The following is a 21,528-nucleotide window of genomic DNA, read 5'->3' as shown; positions in this document are numbered from 1 at the left end:
AAATAAAACTGCTTGCCGAGCATCCTTGCTAAAGCTTCAGGGTTGGAGAAGAATGAACACTAGGTTTAGAATTGGATTCCGGTGGAGGTGGTGGTGGCAGCTTACTAGAGACAATTGTGTAGTAACCATATAGCCCTTCCTAGGAAGCAGATACCATTATCTCCTATATGTCAACTCATCTGCTCGTAGGGTAGCCTGTGAGATGCCTACTATTAATTTGCCGTTGAAGGAAGAAACTGAGGCCACAGAGCTACTTGACAGTTCTAAGCCTGGTTCTGTATATAGTTGAATAAACTTTAAGGCAAGATACTGAGCCTTCCAGAGCCCCAGCCTCCTTCCTGAAATAACCTGCTATGTCTAACCTCCGGGGCTTGTTGGTCGACCCACATGAAAGAGCATGTGAACATGTTTTTGAAAATAATATAGTACTATGAGTAGTTTCAGGATCAAAGCTTAGGCTGTTTTAGTCCCAACAAAATAGGCTTAGCTACCTATCCCCAGTGTGCTCATTAAGGAGACTGGTAATAATTACAAGCAGAGAAAGGAGAATTGTCTCATTTGGCCACTAGAAAGAGAAACAAAGGATACAATGGCTATCTTAGGGCTACTGAAACAAGGGTTAGGTTCAAAGAGAGGACAGTAGATAGGCATAATTAGGCAGTTCTGGATGGGGCATGGCCCCACCCATCATGGATCCTTCCATGTCTCTTTTCTTGGATCCATTCTTGTCTCTTCCCTATTTCTGTCTGACCTAGGAGGTCAGGTAAATTGTCAGGGCTATACAACAACTTCTCTGCCTGGCACCAGGGCTTCTGCCTTTATTATAGTATTCCTGGGGAAATTTTAAGTCTCAGAGGGCCATTGTTTCAGTAGTTTGATAGCACAAGTAGGCTTTCTTTTCTTTTCTTTTCTTTTCTTTTCTTTTCTTTCCTTTTCTTTCCTTTTCTTTCCTTTTCTTCTCTTTCTCTCTCTCTCTCTCTCTCTCTCTCTCTCTCTCTCTCTCTCTCTCTCTCTCTCTCTTTCTTTCTTTCTTTCTTTCTAAATACCTGTCTCCTGCCAGACAGCCACAGTACCCTGCAGTCCTTTAGAGCCAGCATCGGCAAAGGGAAACTTTCATAGATACCGACTTGTGTTCAGTGTCTGCTACTCTGTGGTGTGGGCTGTCCTGTACTTCATAGCTGCTCTGGGCTGGCTCATGGCAGAATCTATGCTGGCATTAAAAAAATCAGGATTTGAGCTGTCATTTAAAAATAATTAAGACATGAATTTTAGTTGGAGTCAAAAATATGTGGAATGTTATTTGAGGAATTTATTTATTTATTTGGTATTAAACCAGCCTTTACCTCATAGCCAGGGAGGTTGTAATATAGGGGAAGATTAGATGAGGGCTCTGTTCTCTTGGCCCTTGGGAACAGTGAGGCCACTCTAACCAGTGGTAGAAAGTCTGTCTCAGGAGAACCGTCCCATATCCCAGCTGCACACAGCTGGCTGCAGATTTTATGGGTTGTTGGGTGTGATAAAAGTTTTTTCTTGGGTGAAAAACTTGTAGGTTTAACAAGTTGCATTGCATTAGTACTTCTTTGATTTGGAGGTTGTGTCCAACAGAGTGGTCCATTGCTAGCCCTGGCACACAGCTGTGCCCACACTTGGCTGTGGGGAGTGATCTGTGATGAGCCTGGTAATGGGGCTGGAGAAGCAAGGGTGGGGTGAGGGATGTGCCTGTATGAGCAGCCAAGAAAGGACATTAAGGTCCTTCAGACTTCTTTGGACCTTTGTAGAGCTTTCAAATAGTCTCTCCCATGAAGTCTGTATAGTGCCTCCAGGCCTGAGAGTTGTCGGAGTTGACCATAATGTCTGTGTGAATAATTATAGGTCACTGAACAGAACCACTAGTCATCTACATCCCTCAAGAATGCCTAATTGTAGGGTGCAACAATGAAAATATACAGGAGCTTAGATACATGCCCATACCTTATTTCAAAGAGCAATGACATGAGTCAGCTATGACTTGGGTGGCTTTCAGTATGTTAGAAGCAGATTGGTGAGCATCCGAGCCAGTGGAGAAGAGGGGAGGAACCCATTCCTCAGGTTTCCCACGGAGAGACTAGGAATATTGGGAGAACACAAGCTTTGGCCATTGGCTGCAGCTCTTCAGCTACTGAAATAGTTACTGAAGGTCTAGAAGAGTTTATAAACCATGTTGGAAAAGTAACACATTTGCATGGACACTTGTGAGGTGTAGGGGTGTGTGCTTGTGTGTGTGTATCTATATGTGTTTTGAATCAGGATTCTTTGGCTCATCTGTCCTCAGCTTCTCCTATATATAAGGTGCTCTGCCTACCATACTTGGTTTGTATGGTGCTGGGGGATCAAACCCTTGCCTTTGTAATAGGAGGCAAGCCCAAGTCTAATATTTCTAGATGAACTATTTCAAGTGCTTTTGGGAGCCCATGATAACATATGGTAGTTTTTTAATCATTGACAGTGAAGTCTGAAACTCAAGTGCGCTTTCTTTGGTGCTCAGCATGGCGTATCTGTTGAGCATGCTGGGGAGTCTCAGAATGAATGGATGGAAGAACTTAGGAAGCATATGGACACTCTAAAACGGTAGCAAGAACCTAAGTGCATAGACGTTTCCCGTGAAGGTTTCTAGGGTTTAACAGATGTCTAAACAGCTCTGTAGCTAGAAGGTAAATATCCAGTTACTATACCCTAAGGTATGGAGATTGGTGGTGGTGTGTGTCTCCTCTTTGGAACTCTGCAGTGTATTTGATGGTTATTGCACATTTTAACCTAGCATGGATTTCTCAAGTTTGTGTGTGTGTGTGTGTGTGTGTGTGTGTGTGTGTGTGTGTGTGTGTGTGTTTGTGTGTGTGTGTGTGTGTGTGATTTAGCTCAGAATGAATTGTCACCTGTAAAAGAAAGATGAAGATTTTTCCTTCAGGGAGAATTCTGATTGATAAGGTTCCAAAATCTCTGAGGGTGGTTTTTTGTTGTTGTTGTTGTTGTTGTTGTTTTTAAACAGGAATTTCAGAAGGACATATCTTGAGGATATATTAGAATAAATGTGCAGGCCACTGAGGACCACCTTATTGCTGTATTTGTTGATGTTTTATTTCTTTCTGTCAGACTCAAGCTCAGCAGTTACAGCGAGGCCGATGACTCTAGTCTAGGCTGAGATTATTTCTTTGAAAATTTCTCTGTAAATTCTCACTCCACTGGGTCAGAAAGCAAGCCCTCACCAACCTGACCATTCTAACACTTTGTTACTATCTTTCTGTTGTTCAGAACTATGGGGAACTAAGTTTCTGTTGTTTAATTTTTAAAAATTGGCTCCATAGCAATTAAGTTGTTGTTCAAATGGCTTTTAGAATGATGGGGAATATTTAAGTACTCTAAGAGAAGCAGGATGGCTGCAGTGGCTGTCACCTGACCGGCAGTGTGTGTGTATAGCCTGCTGTTTGTGCTTTGGCTTTTTTGTTGTTGTTGTTGCTGCCTTGGCTGAGGAGAAAGCCAGAGCTAGGTCTCCATCTTCATGTGGGAGGGTGTCCTTATTTCTCTCAGTTTAAGTTTTCTTAGTTCACTGTGAGATCAAAGGATTTCTAGTGGAAGGGACGTTTGGTGCCACCTTTGCCAACCTGCAGTGGGGAAGGAGACAGGCTAATCTCTATCTGCTTTCGTTGAGTGTTCCCGGAAAAGCTGAGACCAGAGCACGTGCTGGTGAAGCAGGGATGCTCCTGACCTGTCCCCACTCACCTGCCCTCTTCTCCCTAAGAAAGTCCGTCTTTAGAGCTCCCAGATCTGCCTACAGGGGTTTGAAGTCCTGCTCCATTGCATTTCCTCCAGAGAAGAGGGAAAAGACACACCTCCACCCCAGACAGCAGACAGATTGTCTCAGCGAGTCGCTTTCCTGCCTGCTGTTTCACTGGGCCTCCTTTGTGCTCCCCAAGACTTCAGACAGGCAGTGTCTTTTTTTTTTTTTTTTTTTTTCCCGAGACAGGGTTTCTCTTGTAGCCCTGGCTGTCCTGAAACTCACTTTGTAGACCAGGCTGGCCTTGAACTCAGAAATCCGCCTGCCTCTGCCTCCCAAGTGCTGGGATTAAAGGGGTGCGCCACCACCGCAGACAGTGTCTTTCTTCAGAGCAGCTTCCAGTAAACCTGCATCTTTCTACCAACTTCTGTCACCTTGATTTCTGGTAGAGCAGAAGGCAGTCTGAGTCACAGATTTTAGTAAAAGTGGGAGTTAAAAAATAATTATGGCTGGGTGGGTGGTGGTGGCACATGTCTTTAGTTTCAGCACTTGGAAGTCAGAAGCAGGAATATCTTTGTGAGTTCGAGGCTAGCCTTGTTTACCAAGTGAGCTCCAGGACAGCCAGGGCTAGACAGAGAAGCCCTGTCTTGAAAAACCAAAACGATGACGATGATTATATTGATAATGATGATATTGATGATGATGATAAGATGATGATGATAGATGATGGATGGGTAGAGAAATGACTAAACTGTCAAAGGTTACTTTTACAGAAGATCTGGGGTCCATTCCAGCACCCATGTGGTGTTTCACAACTGTCTGTAATGCCAGATCCAAGAAATGTAATGCCTTATTTTAATTAATTAATTAGTTAATTAATTCTTTTTTGGTTTTGTAAGATAGGGCTTCTGTGTGTAGCCTAGGCTGATTTGGAACTCACTCTTTAGACCAGGCTGGCCTCAAACTCACTGAGATCTATGTGCCTCTGCCCTTAAGTGCTGGGATCATAGGCGTGCAGCACCACCGTGCCTCCAGTGCCGCCTTCTGCATTGCCTTTTGATTCCAGGATGAACCAACTATCGAGACTCTTTGTCTGACAAATGCCAGGGCCTTCTCTTCCCCTCATCTATTTCCTAGGTGCAGAGAAAAGCAGAAACATGGGAGCCATACATGTGTGGTGGTGCACAAACATACATGCGGGGAAAAAAATACCCATATACACAAAATAAAAATCAAATTAACCTTTAAAAAAAACTTATGGAGTTCTGGTTAAAAAAACAAAAAACAAAGAAAAAACTCCAAAAAGCTTGCACAAACTGTTGCTATCACTGCATTTAATAATTTCTTTGATTTGTATCATTGGTCCTTGTTCTATGCTGCTTAGTCTAAATTCTAAGATCCTTATCTTCAAAAGTACAGTTTGTAATTGAGAAATAAGGGACTAAAACAAATTATAGTCCTTGGGACTCTAGGGACATGAAGTTTCCCTCTTTTTAGCTTCTATGTCCCTGTGCTGTCTAAGACCCCTTTGGTGAGCATAGAAGGTACCTGGGATCCCTTCTGCACATGAGGTCCTATCTGAGTTCTCAAGGCCGTTACTACCCTTCCTCATCCCAGCCTTCTCTTCACCAGGGTAAACATTCTTGGTTCCTTTAGTCATTTCCCCTATGGTGGGCCCCGGTCCCCTTTCCATCCTGGTCACTATCTGTAGGATGCAGCCCAAACAAATAAAGCCTGCCCCTCTGCCAGTGAGGAGCCCACAACACAATGAGATGTCCCAAACATTGATTTCCAGGGACGCTCCCATGTTTCCGCCTTTCTCTGCTTTCCCCACCCAGGGAGAGGAGGATGGAAAGAGAGGGTCCTAGGCTAGGTCAGACCAAGAATGTCTTGGTAGTTGTCCCATATGGGTTTAAAAAAATTTTTAAAAACAAATCAAAACAAAACAAACCTCCTGTCTTTTATCTTTGTCCTCTTGTCCTCACAGCCTGATTGGTATCCAGGCACGTGCAACCTTTCGAAACTGAAAAAGATGTTGTCTACAGAGCTCACACTCAAGAACTGTGCAGCAGTACAAAAAGAGAAATCTCCCTCCCCCATTCTCTCTCTCTCTCTCTCTCTCTCTCTCTCTCTCTCTCTCTCACACACACACACACACACACACACGGACACGGACACACGGACACACACGGACACACACACACATGCATTTCATAATGTTTTAACAGACTGTTCAGTTCCTTGTTGGGCTTCAGCCATCCCTAAATCCAGACTTGCTGCCTGGGGCCTGCCTTTCCCTTTCTGAGTAATTGCTTTTCATTCCTAGGGAAATTAGCATGGAAAATGACATTCCAGTATAAGTGTATTCTATTCTTGTCTTTTGTCACATTCTCTACTTCAGTCCCCCTTACCCCCAAACCCAAAATGACACATGTTGAATCCTGTGACATCACAACAGTTGGCTATTATATCAACAACTGTGATGTCAGCAAGGGAGGATTTTGATTTAGGGAAGAATGGAAAGGCGTCTGTAGCTGCATCCCAATAAAAGGGCATTTTGATGCTAATCTTTACCCAAAAAGCCTGATTGGCCTTTCAGTGCCTGACTGCCCTCTCTTTGGTTCCCATTGCACCCTGTCTCTATGGATTAATGGGTTGGCTTGTAGACATTGCAGTGCCCACATCTGAGTGTGTAGAACTCTCCTGATGATTGGTTGGCTTCTGGGCTGTGTTTGGGTTTTATTTATGAGACATGTGCTGAATTGAGCTATTCAGGGATGGGGTCCAGAGGGCAGCCCGGGAGCCTGGGATGAGCCTGAGGCAGATGTGCATGGGCTCTGGGCACAGCCAGTTTTCTTGAGCTGTGAAGCTGGCTGTTCATTCTTGGAACATGCTGCTCATAGACCTGAGTGCTGCTGCCTGCTGCTTTGGAGGCACGTTGAGGCTTGCCCAGGAACTCCTTCATGGTCCCTTAACACTGAGACTTAGAAACATCTGCCACAGAGAATTCTAAACTTCCTCAGTTTGTGGGTCTTAGTGTTTCCATAACTTTTTTTTTTTCTAATAGTACTCACAGGCCCAAAGAACTAGCTAGGTTTCACTTATTAACATTTAGGTTTAAACAATTTTGTTTTGCTAGATATTCATTCTAACAGAGTGAGTAGCTGTCTAGAAAAAAAAAAAACTACATAAATTAAAATGAAAGTATTTTTTCTTTCATTCTTAAATAACCAGTTACTTACAATGGGATCTGCTGGCTGCTGGATTCAACATTGCCACCCACATTTCCTGTTCCTTGCTGCTCCCCATGTGGTACTTGCTTTTTATCATAGCAACTGTTGAAAAGCACTTTCACAAAGACATGACATCATTGAAAAGAATGCAGTGTAGTCAGATGCTCAGACTTGTGTGGTGTCTGACAGATGTTCAGGATTTCTTTCCCAAATTTATAATATGTGTCAGTGCCCCTCTGCGTTTGCCAGATTGTTTTGGGGTACCTCAGCATACAGTTTGAGAATGAAAGACATATAGCTACTGAGTAGCATCTACATTCAGAAGTTGGGCAGGTAGGGGGACAGGCTCCTTTTATCTTTTTTCTCAGCTCTTGAAGGACTGACTGTTGTAAGGAATAGGCTAGCTTTGACCAGAGTCTGTGTTTGTGAGCTGTTTGGTACTTAGTTGAGGAAAAATGACGAGTACCTCTCATTGATTTTGTATTGATTGAAAGTCTTCTAAACTAGATAGGTTAAAGAAAAACGTTGTTATAACACCAAGAATCCAAGGGCAAAGCAGTAGATCTGTTGCAAGAGCTTGTGCACACACATGTGCAAGCATTTTATTGTATCCTTGCTCATGAGTATAGTATGTTGATCATATTACATTGTGATTATACTTTGCATTCCTTGTTGATTAAAGAAATTGGCTACCTTTCAATATATCTCTTAGTCAATTGTATGTAATCTGAAACATCTGGGCTAGTTTGTTTGTTTGATGTTTGTTTCTATTTTTTCCTGTTTATCTTTTTCTTTCTTTTTTGTTTTCTTAGTTGATTTGTTGGAGTTCTTTATATATCCTAAATATGAGTCCTTTGATGAATACACATATACACATTTTGATGTTTGGAAAGTGTGGTCTCTTTTGAATGTTCTTCATGGGTCCAGTTGCTCTAGGTAGGTCTCTGGAACATACAAACAAACATATAAACACACACACACACATACACACACACCCCTCCTAATCTGTAGCTTTCTTTGCCATTCTCTAAATGGCAGCTTTTAAATGAACAGAGCTCTTGTTTAATGCAGTCTAGCTTGTCAGTGTTTTCTGTTGTGGCTCTCACTCTTGTCCCGTTTAAGAACTCTATGCTTCCTCCAAGGTCTCCTTGGCTTCTATTTGTCCTGGTTCTTCCCCTTGCAATTCTTCTTACGCCCTACCTTCTGAAGCACTCTGTCGCAGGCCTACCCTTTATAGCATCCATACTTGCCCGGCTCCGGCAGGATGAGGAACTCAAGAGCAGGAAGCAGAGCATTGTATAGGAATTGGAAAGACACCTTCACAGGGTTGAGTAGGGGCAGTGAAGGCTTCCATGGTCATGCCTTTTCCTGCTTCTACAGCATTTCTCAAAGGCATTTCAGTCTGTACTTCTTTTTGATAAGTGTGAGAGTTACAGAGCTGCATAGAGGACAGACCAGTAGTGTTCAAACCCAAGACATTAGGAAGGATGCTCAGAAAAAGGTCCTGTGTACTTTATAGTTGGGAAGTCTTTGCAAAGAGCAAAGTTCTTGAGTAAATCCTCCCCTGCAATCAGTGTGTGGGGTGTTCAGAAAGCTTGGACCTCTTATGAGTGATCTTTATAGGTCTGATTGGTACAGGTAGGTAAATATCCTTCATTGGAAGGTTGTAATAGGTGTCCTACCCTTAGAGATGGACATGAGTAGTGAAGCCTAAAGCTGCCTACATTATCCATGCAGAGTCACGCTGAAACAATAGTACCCATCAGTTTAAAACACTTGCTAAGAGCTGCTCTAGACACTGGAGGGGAGGAATGGTAAACAAAGACAAAACTGAACAAAAGCCTGGCATCATGGGATTTCATATCCATAAAAATGAGTGTGTGGGCTGATGATGAAAGCTGTCGAGGAAAATAGGAAAGACAGTGCAGAGTGCTGATGGGTAGCGGGTTGGGGAAAGGCTTTAATTCTGTGCAGCATCATCAGGGATGCTTCATTGAGAAGATGGCGTCTAACCAAAGACTTGGAGGAGTGGGGAGAGCAGGCTTGTTGGAGAATGTAATATAGTTAGCAAAGCTGTGAAGGTCTTACCATAGGAATGTCCTGGACATGCTTGAGGATATAATAAGGACACAATGTGAGTAGAGGGAGAAAATGGGAGGGAAAGGATAACTGAAATGAGGCCACAGGCATAATAGGGATTCTGGTGCTTTTCCAAGGCAGAGGAGGCCTCTTATCGTCGTCGTCAGCTTAAGCCCAGCTAGACGGGAGAGCATGGGAAGGGTGAGCATGAGGTCAGGACTTGGGGGAAGGAAAGGCTTCGGAAAGAAACTGACATCTGGCCTGGCTGTTTAAGAAAGAATGTGGGCAGAGGACATGCCAGAAAGAAAGAAAGCCTTGGCTGACTGGAAGCTTGGAGGCATCCACATTCCTGGCATAGACAGGGAATGGCATTTTCTGTAGTCTGATGTGGCTGCTGCTCTAGGAAAGACACGGACTTAGTTAGGATTGTGGCCACTGTCTTGACTGCCCAACTGAGGGAGACAGTGGTTAGTCCCTCGGAGCAGAGCTTGCACTACAACCCTCCACTCTATTTTCTTTCCCAAAGTGGTGACAAGCCACTAGACAGTGTGGGCTCAGTTGTCTTGCCAGTACTGGGCAAAGCTGCCGAGTGAGAGGCTGAGAGTCCAGCCTGGCAGCAACAGCTGTATGAAGGGATTTGAAACTATCTTGGCACCAAACAGATTTCTTTTTGGCCCAGAACTGCCTCATGGTTGCTCAGCCCAGTTCAGGCTTTTGGTAAGTATTTAACTTCAGCTTAAAATCTACAGAATCAATGCACCAGTGAAAAAGAGCCATCTTGCAGGAAGGGGGATTGAAAATTGGTTGAGATTGAAAATCTAAATGTAAAGAGCTTATTTTGAGCTTGAAGCTAGGACCTTTGAACCTGAGGCTGGGAAAGCAGTGTAGGAGTGGATTGTGAAGAGTTTCTCATTCAACAACAAGAACAACAAAATATCTTTTCCCATAGCTGTTTTTTCAGCCCCTTTGGATCCTGTTTAAAAAAAAAAAACCCTGGCAATTATTTAATCTTCTAGTCACCAAACCCTGGACCTTTTCTATTTTGACGGGCTCTCTGCACTTTGGAAGAGATGCAAGGCACAGGTGTGTGGATAGTGAAGGAGGAAAGGGTCTTTTGGTTTGGAAGGGGTTGTTTCAGGTTTAAGAAGACCTTGTTGTCTGGTGACTTATCTGTGTGTTGGTTGCAGTGTCTTGCCTGTAAACAGGTTCTCCTACCACACGTGAAAGCTCAGGTTCCTTTGCCATCTTTTCTGTCTCTTTGGGCTGCTTCTTAAGCTATAACCTTCACACAAACTGATAATGTGACAGTGTGACATTAGAGAAGGAGATGTGTCAGTAAAACTCCTCTCATTGTTTAGAAGCTTTCTTTATTATATGCCTTTTTAAATTTGTGTGTGTGTGTGTGTGTGTGTGTGCTTGCGTATTTAAAATAGAGCCAGAGGTCAGAAGATCAGGGCCTCATGCCTGTGCAGCAAGCATTTTACCCACTGAGCTATCTATTCTCTTTGTTCGGTGTCTTGACTTCTCACTAGTAAGAAGAAAAGGATGATGGGTAATCCTGTTTGCTGTTAGTGGTGTTCTAATACCAGCAGGAGGGTATGCTCACCCTAACACCAGCAGGAGGGGAGGCTCGCCCGCACATGCGCCTCACATTCTCAGGGTTCTGCAAGTGATGCTGCATGTACAGCTGTGTCTGCAGAAAGACACCAAGGACATTAACCTAGTGGGGAACACAGGCTTTCTTGTTTGTTCTCAGAGGCTGAGCATCCCTGAGAAAGTTCTCCCTTCAAAGATCAGCAGCAGCAACATCATCATCATTAGTGTGCATGTACAGATGTGTGTGTGTTCCTTTGTGATGGCTTGTGTGTGGAAGTCAGATGATAACTTCCAGGAACTGGTTTTCCCCTTCCATCTTTTGTGGGTTCCAGGGATTGAACGTCAGTCATCAGGCCTGGATAGCAAGTGCAATTACCTACTAAGTTATCTCACTGGCTCCCCCTTGAACTTTTGAGATTCCTCTTGGTTTATGGGTCAGGTTAAATTGTATTACTTGTTAAAGGCCCAGCTGGGCGAAAGCAGGAGCCTTCCAGAAGGTCTCGGAGTTCAAACAGCCAAGAGGCTGTGCTGTGTAGCTCCCTGTCTGTCTCCTCCCTGAACCATGCGTCCCACTATCTAGGAAGTTTCCTATGGTTTGTGCTATGGCCCACCTTTTTAGTGCTTCCTGCTAAGATGCAGGGCCAGAGCTGTACACTCACTTCCTGGCTGGAAAGGCTGGCTAAGTAAAGGCAGAAAGCTAGGGGTACCCATGCTGGCTTGGGGAACAGTTCAGATGGACCACTTTCACTCAGCTCTGCCAGCTACGCAGAGTGCCCATTGTTTGGGCAGATTTTCTAATTTTCAAGAGAAGCTAGAACCTCAATTTTTGCTAAACTTAGCATCAAATTAGTTCTTGACAATTAATTTGAATTATTTAAAAATAACGGGAAGTCTGGATGAGTCCGAGCTTAGCCCTTGTGGGTTATGAGTCTGTCTGTATCTCAAGTCAGCAGGAGGGACCAATAGGAACACCAGGAGAAGTTCTCTGCTGTGCCTCTCTCAGGGAAGCGAAGATCAGTGAAGATGTGAGACCCACAAGCGTTGCACAGCTAGCTGTACCAGCAAGCCAAGCTCTCTCCATCACTCCACAGAGTCCTATTTATACCCTCCAAACATCACGTGTCCTCCACGTGCCAGGCACATCTTGCCTCAGCATGTACATCCAAACCGGAATCCTTGGAAGCGGCAACAAACTGCAGTACACCACCAGAAGTTTTTTTGGTGTGTTTCTGTTTGGTGTCCCAACAAGTGCAGCTCAACTACATAGTGTAAGGCAGACTAATACATGTGTGCTGTTAGCAAAGATTCTTTCCTCACATGTCCATTCATACGCTTGCTTTAGCAGAACATCCTCTCCTGTGTCTGCTTTAGGGAAACATTCCCTCGTGAGTCTTCATTAGCCTTTCACACCTGTGTCCACTTCAACAAAATGCTCCTTCCCGTGTTTGCCCCCAGCAAAGCACCATCCAAACGACTTTCCAAAGAACCCTTAAGTTTCCACTTCAGAAAAAGCTATGGGTTCTGTGAAGAGAAAATCCCTGTCCACATTATATTGATCACAGCTGAGCAAATGCTTTGGAAGAGTGAGTAGTGGCCTCAGATCTTTCTAAGACCTCACCATGTTTTGACACAAGTTTTCACACTTAAGATGTATAAGACTAGCTTAAAATGCATATTAGGAATACACTTTCCTGGTCCCATCCCTGCAGGTTCCCACTTAGGTGGTGGAGATGGAACTGAGGGCCCTGCGGGTTTATTTAATAAGCCCCTCATCAGTCTTAAAGAAAGTGAACAGTAAAAACAGAGATCTAGCTATTTGGGACTCACTTATTTTGACAGTATAAAGCTATATTAACCCTGCCTCATAGTGGTAAGAAGAGACCTAAAGGTCACTAGAGGCAAAATGGAGCCCTGGCTTGGAGCTGGGCCCCAGTATAGGTCACATAGGCCCCAATTTCTGACTTCCACTTTCTAGCTGTATGACTTGGGTGGCTTGTTCCCTGTTCTGTATCTTGGTGTCCTTTATGAAGTGTAAATGATTATAAAAATAGTAGTACCTACTTCACAGGGATGTCTAAAGGATGAAAGGTTTCATATATGTAAAGCTGTAGCTATTATAATTGCAGAAGAAATCTGGCAGCATGTATCCTAGTAAACACATCTTTGGTGTTTACCCCCAACCCCCCTTGGATCTGTTTCCTGAACATAACAAACAAATTTAGGCTTATGAGGTGTAGAGGTGTAGTTAGGGTTTCTGTTGCCGTGATGAAACATCACGATGAAAAGCAACTTAGGGAGGAAAAGCTTATTTTTCTTATACTTGTAAATCACGGTTTAATCAGGTCGTCAGGGGAGGAACTCAAACAGGGCAAGAACCTGGAGATAGGAGCTGATGCAGAGGCCATGGAAGAGAGCTGCTAACTGGCTTGCTCCTGCGTCTTGTTCGTTCCTATGGCTTCTTTGTCAGTCTGCTTTCTTACAGTACTCACAACCACCAGCCTAGAGATGGCACTGCCCATGGTGGCCTGTACCCTCCCACATCAATCATTGATGAAGAAAATGCATATGGTTTGCCCATAGGCCAAGCTGGTGGAGCATTTTCTCAATTGAAGTTCCCTCTTCCAAAATGACTCTAGCTTGAGACAAGTTGACAATAAAACTTGCCAGCATAGAGAGAGGCCTTTCTCATGTCCAATTTTTACCAATTTTCCCCCTTAAAAACTCTGCCAAGACAGGAACATCTTACCATTTTTATACCGTAGGTATTTGCACAGTGCCTGGCATAGGTAAAGTGAACTGAATGGCAGTCCCAGAGAATGAAAGTGACTCAGGCTCAGAAACTGGGAGAAGTATGATCTGGAAGAAAAGGCTTTTGTTAAACAGCTCTGTGTCTGGGAAAAGGGTGTACTGTAATCATTGCTGGTTTGTTGAGAAAACCAGCCTCGAACTCAATTGTGCACGCTCACACAACCGATGGCTGATGGGCAGGGTTAGATGCAGTTTCCTGACTGTGCCAGGTGTATTTCCACTGTTTCTCATGTGCCTAGGACATTTCTGCAGTGTTTTACTGTGTTGTTTCTCTGACTTAAAACTCTTCACAGAATTGTCTGAAGTTTATTAGAGCTAGGATTTTGAGAAATTGGCGATTGGTGGTTGATGCTAATTAAAGAATTTCCTTTTCCAAATATGTTGTTTCTGCCTGGGCTTTGCCATTTATGGATGAACCTTGCGACACCAAAGCAGCTTCTCATCTGCTTGCTTCTGTTGGGAATTTTCACCAAGTACATTTTTCTCCCTAACCCAAGTAGTTGAGGTATTCAACTAACAGTGTAGAGGAGGGCCAGCAAGATGGCTCAGTGGCTTAAGGTGCTTGCCACCAAGCACGATTGACCACATGGCAGAAGGAGACAACAGTCTCTACAAGTCCTCCACGGCACATGTGTCCCATCCCAGCACACACACACACACACACACACACACAAGAAAAATGTATCTTTTTTTTTTTTTTTTTGGTTTTTTGAGACAGGGTTTCTCTGTGTAGCCCTGGCTGTCCTGGAACTCACTCTGTAGACCAGGCTGGCCTCAAACTCAGAAATCCGCCTGCCTCTGCCTCCCGAGTGCTGTAATTAAAGGTGTGCACCACCACGCCCAGCTCAAGAAAATGTATCTTAAAAAAAAAAGGATGGAGAAGAGCTTGCACCTGCTTCTTCCTTTGTTACAGGATTTTCTTTCAGCCAAATTTTAGGGTTAGCTTCATCTTCCCTCCTCACTAGTTGTCTCTCTGTTCGTGTTAGTGACAAAATAGCAGTCCAGAGCAGTGGAGCCATCTCTCCCAGCACTAGAGATTCATAAAGGAAAGAAACATGTCTTCCATCCTATTTCTAAATATAATTGAGTGTCTAGTCTTTCCGCACACATCTGCCCTTCCGTGACGGCCTGCCCTGGAAGAAAGAAGCAGAGCGTGCTGAGAATTCGCCGATGGGTGGTGACAGTTACTGTGACCCTAGCAGCCATAGCCACTCAGAAGAGACATGTGGCAAGTTGATTCCTCCACCGCTGAGCTTCCCGAGGACCCTGGCCTGACAGAGCCTCTAAGGCTGCCTCTTTTCCCTTCCATTTGCACAGAGCAGTAAGCAAGCACTTACCAGGGCCCTGGGCCATCAGGAGAGCCAGTGTGCATAGGCACATCAGTGGCAATTGACAAAGTTATTTTTCTTCAACAGTATTTTCTTAGCTTTCTAAAGGATGCAAATGAGGTTCAGTTTCACTTTTTAACTTTTTTTACTGCACTGTTGAGTTGTGGGTGTAGACATGTGCTCACTTGTGCTGTGGATTATATATGGTCAGAGCTAGTTCAGGAGCCAGTTCTCTCCTTCTACTGTGCGGGTCCCAGGGTTAGAACTCAGTTTGTTAGGCTTGGTGGTAAGCATCCTTACCTGAGGAGCCATCTTGCCAGCAAAGGCCCCTGAAGTATTACTTTGGAGGAGTCTTTCACCGTGGAGTCAATTCTCTCCTTCTACTATGTGTGTGTCCTGGGGATCAAACCTAAGGTATTTATCTAGATACCTTATGTGTATTTTATTAGGGATTAGGTTATTTTGTATAATAGAGGGTATTAGGAAAACATGATTATTATTTCTAACCCCTAATTGTATGATGCCTTTTAGGTGTCACATTATCAGACTAGCCTTTCATGAGTAAGTCAGGTACTTTTCATTCTCCTTTCTTTACCAAGGCTTAATACTACTTATCATCACATGTTAATGTGTACTTAGTGTTCAGCTCAGGAAACCAACCTAATGCGATTCTTTTGTCTTGTCTTGTTTTTTGAGACAGGGTTTCTCTGTATAGCCCTAGCTGTCCTGGGACTTGCTCTGTAGACCAGGCTGTACCTACAGGATTCTTTTCTGTGCTGCCCACTGGCTGTGAGCTCATGAGCACAAACTATTTCTTTACTGGATTTGCTTTGGGCAGAGTTGCTCAGCAAATGCTTTCTGACTGAATGAATGAATGGTTTATTGCTTAGAACAGAGCTAACTTACTTTTTTAAAGGAAAAGAACTATTTCAATTTTACCCATGGATAATGAATGAATAATAGGACAAGAGGCAAAAAAAATGTGGCAGCAATTCCGAGTGCGATGAGCATGATGGGAAACTCAATAGATGAGGCTGGATGGAAATGGAGGTCCGTTCCACCTCCCTCTTTTAATGGAAATCATTTTCTCTGAGGCAACAAATTATCTGCTAGCTCACAGACTTCCATAGCAGAGGTTTTGCCACTTGCCACAGAAACCCTGTGGTCATGGTGGGACTCTCTGGGAGATATTTGAAGTGCTTCTGGCTGGCTGTGAGGAAACTTGGTTTACAGGCGTGTCTTCTTTTCAGGGCTCTGGGTTTGCAGAGAGCCGAAATGACCATGACTGCCAACAAGAACTCCAGCATCACTCATGGAACCGGAGGCACTAAGGCCCCTCGGGAGACGCTGAGCAGGTGGGTAGAGGCATACTTCTGGGAGATGGCATCAAGAGCCAGTCAAATGGTCTGGGACCCAGGTAGGATCTCCACCAAAGTATAAATAATTACCATGACTGCTGATCATCCTGTTTGCTTATTTGGGCCCAGCTTGTGCTGATGATTAGGAGGAAGTCTTGTCTGACATACATAAAAATTCCCTATTTGGGATGGCAACTAGAAGCATTAAGACAAGCTCTGGGGCTGGTGAGATGGCTCAGTGGGTAAGAGCACCCGACTGCTCTTCCAAAGGTCAAGAGTTCAAATCTCAGCAACCACATGGTGGCTCACAACCATCCGTAATGAGATCTGACGCCCTCTTCTGGAGTGTCTGAGGACAGCTACAGTGTACTTACATATAATAAATAAATTTAAAAAAAAAAAAAAAGACAAGTTCTGCCTCGTCCTATGAAGCCCTGGCACTCCAGGAACAGGACAGTAATGAGCGGCTTAGAGAAGAGAGGTACGTCTTGGAGCCAGGCTGCAGTGTTGTGAGGAAACGAACCACATTGGGGTAGAGGTAGGTAGGCAGTCACATGTATTAGCAGAAGCCTAGGTTCTCTAACAACTTAGGCCTGCCCGCAGAGAAAACAACTTGGATGAATCTTAGTCAGTGTCTGGTATTATCCACTCTTCTGTTCTTTTAATCCTCTTTTGCAAAGGTAAGAATATAATACTAGAAAAATGAAAGAATTTGGAATCTTTACAGAACTGTGCTCAAATTTAATCTCTGAATACTTTTTTGTTTTGTTTTGCTTTTGTGTTTTTGAGACAGTGTTTCTCTGTGTACCCCCTGGCTGTAGTGGAACTTTGTAGACCAGGCTGACCTTGAACTCACAGAGGTCCGCCTGGCTCTGCCTCCCAAATGCTGGGATTAAAGGCTTGCGCCACCTGTGCCTGGCAAGCTCTAAATTACTTAACCATATAGGGAGGTCTCAGAACATTTTCTGGTGTTCTCTAACGTCTCTGCTGCCTCAGCTGTGAAGTCACAGTGATAGTGGTACCTGACTGCCAGGAACTGCTGTGAGGCTGAAATGGGGGAGGGGAAATGGCAGTTCTTAGCATGGGGGCTACTGTAGAGCTTCCAGAAGCGACATACTGATGGGTAGCTCTCACCAGCACTTGTCAGGACTGGGCCAAGGCTGCATGATGTTGCCCTGGAAGTGCTTTCAGACTTTTAATAAAGCTACAAATGTTTTCACAGCCTCTTCTATGACGTGACGGATTTGTCTGGTAGGCTCTTAGTCACTAGGTATGAGAATGTTAAGGTATGCTTGGGGTGGGACTAGCCCTTTCCTAATGTCTGGGCTGAGCCCAGTAGGGCGTGGTGCCTCAGGTTTGGACTGAGATGGTGGTAGGTGTTTAGTTCACTCAGAGCTGGTGTCCAGATGTGGCTAGTTGGATAAGACCCAAATGTACATGTGGGGGTGACTGGTATGAATGAGACAGGTGTTTCCCCACATTGTACAGGACTTGGTCCTGGTTCAACCTAATGGGCTATGTCAATCACATAGGACTCGGTAGGCTGTGTCTTCTTAAGCATGTAAGAGCTTTGGAATTAGTCAAAAGTTGAGTACTTACAGCAAGACCAGTAGGAACTCTAGAACTCTGTGAACTAAACTCGTCTAGAGCACTAGGTGACTGAGACATTCTGCCTCTGGGAACCACTTTGTTAGGCTCAAACTACACTGATGACAAGTCTTACTCCTCTGTGTGTGAGCACATGTTTGTAGTCTTGATATACAGCCCCCAGTCCCTCCCCTTACACACAAAACCCACGTTTGCATGTGCAGTCCTCCTGAGTGCTAGGATTACTAGCTTGCACCACTACACATGAACCTACTTAAAAAAAAATGTCATTGACTATAGGAATGAAATGAGAACCTATAACTCTATAGTACTGTTCTTACATGTATTTGTACTATGTGCATGCCTGGTGCACACAAAACCAGAAAAGGACATTAGAGTCCCTGGAAGTAGAGTTATCAACAGTTGTGAACTCATAAGTGCAAGGAACTAAATCCCAGCCCTCTACAAGAGCATCCAGTGCTCTAACCACATGCCATATACGCAGCCTCCTATGTATATGTATCTGTGCGTTAGGTGTACACGTGGTGTGGGTGTCTATGGAGGCCAGAAGAGGACATTGGACCTCACAGAATTTGAGTTACAGGAGGCTGTGAGCTTCCAGATATGGGTGCAGGGAACCAAACTCTGGTCTGCTGGAAGAACAAGTGCTCTTAACCACTAAGCCAGATTTCTGCCCAACCTTTTCTTTCTAGTTTCTATGTTAGGGTTCCAGAGGTGCAGGATGTGTAGTATTTACATTAAGCTGCAAAGCCAAACCAGGGTTGCTGACACATTCTCCAGTTTCTATTTGTAATATACGCCTACATATTTCTCAATGTTCTCAGGAGTTGCTTTTTCCTTTAGTGTCGTAGCATGGTTGTTATCCAAACATGAGAGCAGTGTTTGTAAATATCTGAGCTTGAGCTGTACCTTTAAAGAAGCCTCTCCAGCCTCCCTCTGTGGCTTCACTTCCGTCCTGCCACATTTCCGATCCCCTCCCTCCCTCCCTCCCTCCATTTCTGGGAACCTGGCTTTTGCCATGGAATCACAGACCCCTTGGCTAGCTGTGTCCTTCACTCAGAGGTCACTCCGGGGCTGTAGGTGTTACTCGGACATTGTGATCTGGTGGTTTCTGTGATTGGCTTCACCTTAGCCACTACCGTGTGTTTGGACTGGATGAAACAGGAGGTCACTGGTTCACTTAGGAAACGACTGCCAGTGAACTCAGGGATCTCTTGGGTGCCAGGTTCTGGCAAAGAAGGGCTGATCCACTCTCCCGACAAGGTGTTTACAATGTGATGATCTTGACATTTGGGTACAGTAGTCTGACTTTTTGATAAATTGTTGGCAGTGAGTTGGGGCCCTTTTATTGTTGCCAGCTCAAGAGTCCAGTGAAGGGAGCATGTTGCTGTAGGCAGAAGTTTGATTGGAGAGGGCAGGGATACAGTGCCTTTCAAAGCTGAGTGTTGACACCCTGGCTGTTTTGGAAAACATGAATACAGTAGAACCCCGTAGTACTAAGAAGCGTTTGTATGGGGGTGAGGGGTCAGGGTGAGGGGTGGGGGACTATTCTTTTGGAAATGGAAAACTAATGGGGCTGGGCATGTGGGGCCTCAATGCTACTGTTCTGATCTGTTTTTCACGGCTTTACCTTTGGCTTGCTAAAGGCTGGACCTGATGTTGCCCCCAGCCATTCTGTGGCAAAGATCTTAGATCCCATTACCAAGGTCTTCTGCAAATTTATTCCCTTTTTTCACCTTTGAAGCCCAGGCTTGATTTAGCAGGAGCCTATGGGATAAAGAAAGTGTAAACTCTGCCCTTTGCTGTGTCCTGACTTTCTGGGACAGAGTTCCTTTTCTGTGTGTGAGTGAGGCCAGTGAGCACACTGCCTCACATCATCTGACAGGTTGTTTGCACTCTGGTCTCTACAGTCTGATGCCCAACTCAGCAGGAGGAGCTAGAGGTTCTCAAAGCTCCTCTGCATTGCAGAGGTTGTATCATGTTAGTGCTGATGTCCTGGGGTGGGGTCAGAAGCTTGGTGGCTTGCAAATAAGTGACACTTCTGACTAAAAGGGTTCTAGTTAGAGGTCAGTTTGGCCACTTGTTGCTCTCAGATTTCACTTGTGCAGTAGGACCTGAGTTTTTCTACTAGAAATTCTAGCACGTGGGTCGTAGCAGTGTAGAAGTTAAGTCTGGTGTTTGGTATCCTTGATTCTGGTGGCAGGTTATAAGAAACCTGGGTGTCTGTAAGAAATGTTAATTTCTTGAGGACAAAGACTTTGACTTCCATCTGGGTTCCCAGAGCTTAGAACATCTCCTGGCTTATAACGGCATCGCTGATTTGTTGGTCACTCTCTTAGGTAGGGTAGCCTCCTTTGTGGGGCCTAGTCTGCTGGTAAGGTCTTAATGGTCCTTCTCTACTTTGGTCACTTTTCCTATCCACTCTGTAGATTTTCAGAAAGTCAGAGCTGAAAAGAGAGGCTTGGAGTTCACTCAGACCCCTACTTGACTTATACACTGGAAAACTGAGGCACAGAGAAGAGGATGTGTCCTCAGCGATGCTGGGCTGGAGAGATGGCTCAGTGGTTAAGAGCACTTGCTGCTCTTGCAAAGGACTTGAGTTCAGTTTCTACTATCACGGTGATTCACAGTCATCTGTAATTCCAGTTCTAGGTGCTCTGGTGCCTCCTCTGATCTCCATGGTCACCGAGCAGTCAGACATATGGTGCCCATGCATACAGGCAAAACACTCATACATATTACAACAAACAAACAGACAAACAAACAAACAAACACCACAGCTGAGGATAATAGGGTGAAAGTGTTGCAAAGCCTGGCAAAGCCGTGATAGACTGCCACACAGAGGGACCTGCCGCCTCAGCCACTCTGCTGCTTGAGATGCTCTCCCAGAACCTAACTGAGACGGTCCATTTATTGATTGATGTGTAACAAATGACCACAGAATTAGTGGCTTGAATCAGTATGTCATTTATTTTGTTCATAAATTGTAAATTGCATAGGGCTCATCCCATGACGTTTATCCCTAGTGCAGCATCAGCTAGGGTAGCCTAAAGGTTAAAGATGATGAAATGGGGTGCTGGAGAGATGGCTCAGTGGTTAAGAGCACTGGATGCTCTTTCAGAGGTCCTGAGAGCAATTCCCAGCAACCACATGGTGGCTCACAACCATCTGTAATGGGATCTGATGCCCTCTTCTGATGTGTCTGAAGAGAGCGACAGTACTCACATGCATGAAATAAATAATAAATCTTTTTTTTTTAAGATAACAAAATGGTTAGGGTCAGAATGATCTGAAATGACAGCATTAGCAGTCAGTGGGACCTCAGCTAGGGAATAAGGCCATGATTTTTATGTCATGATGCCTGAGTACCAAGAGTAAGAATCCTAAAAGAGCAAGACAAGGATGTATGTGATACTTTATGCCTTTAGCCTAAGAAGCTACGGGATTTTATGTGTGTGTTTGTTTGTTTGATTGACTGATTGATTGATTGATTCCCCCCCCCCCCATAGTCCTGGGGATAGAACACAGGGCCATGTATGTACAAGGTGTGATGGTTTGAGTAAGAATGTCCCCAGAGGCTCATGTATTTGAATGCTTTTGTCATCAGGGAGTGGCACTAGTTGAGAAGGACTAGGAGGTGTGGCTTTATTGGAGTAAGTTTGTCACTGGATGGGCTTTGAGCTTTCAATAGCCCGAGCCAGGCCCCATAGCACATTCTTCCTGATGCCTGAGGATCAGGCTATGGACCTCTCAGCACCTGTCTGCCT

General features: G+C 44.5%; 1 protein-coding gene across 18 annotated transcripts in view; it reads left to right on the top strand.

Moving 5' to 3' along the window:
• Denn2b (DENN domain containing 2B) overlaps nucleotides 1-21,528 on the top strand; it is a 179,808-nt gene that overhangs the window by 117,562 nt on the left and 40,718 nt on the right. For all 18 annotated transcript variants that reach the window (NR_037617.1, XR_003946582.1, NM_029811.2 and 15 more), the window contains one exon: nucleotides 16,046-16,150. Coding sequence is in view for 16 of the 18 variants with exons in the window: in NM_029811.2 (NP_084087.2) it covers nucleotides 16,071-16,150 (80 nt within the window). In the remaining 2 variants the exon portion in view is untranslated. The remainder of the gene's footprint in view (nucleotides 1-16,045; nucleotides 16,151-21,528) is intronic.

This window comes from Mus musculus, chromosome 7, assembly GCF_000001635.26.
Source record: "Mus musculus strain C57BL/6J chromosome 7, GRCm38.p6 C57BL/6J".
In the NCBI taxonomy this organism is placed as follows: Eukaryota; Metazoa; Chordata; class Mammalia; order Rodentia; family Muridae; genus Mus; species Mus musculus.
The sequence above is the reverse complement of the archived record's forward strand: the minus strand, read 5'-3'. Positions and strand labels throughout refer to the sequence as shown.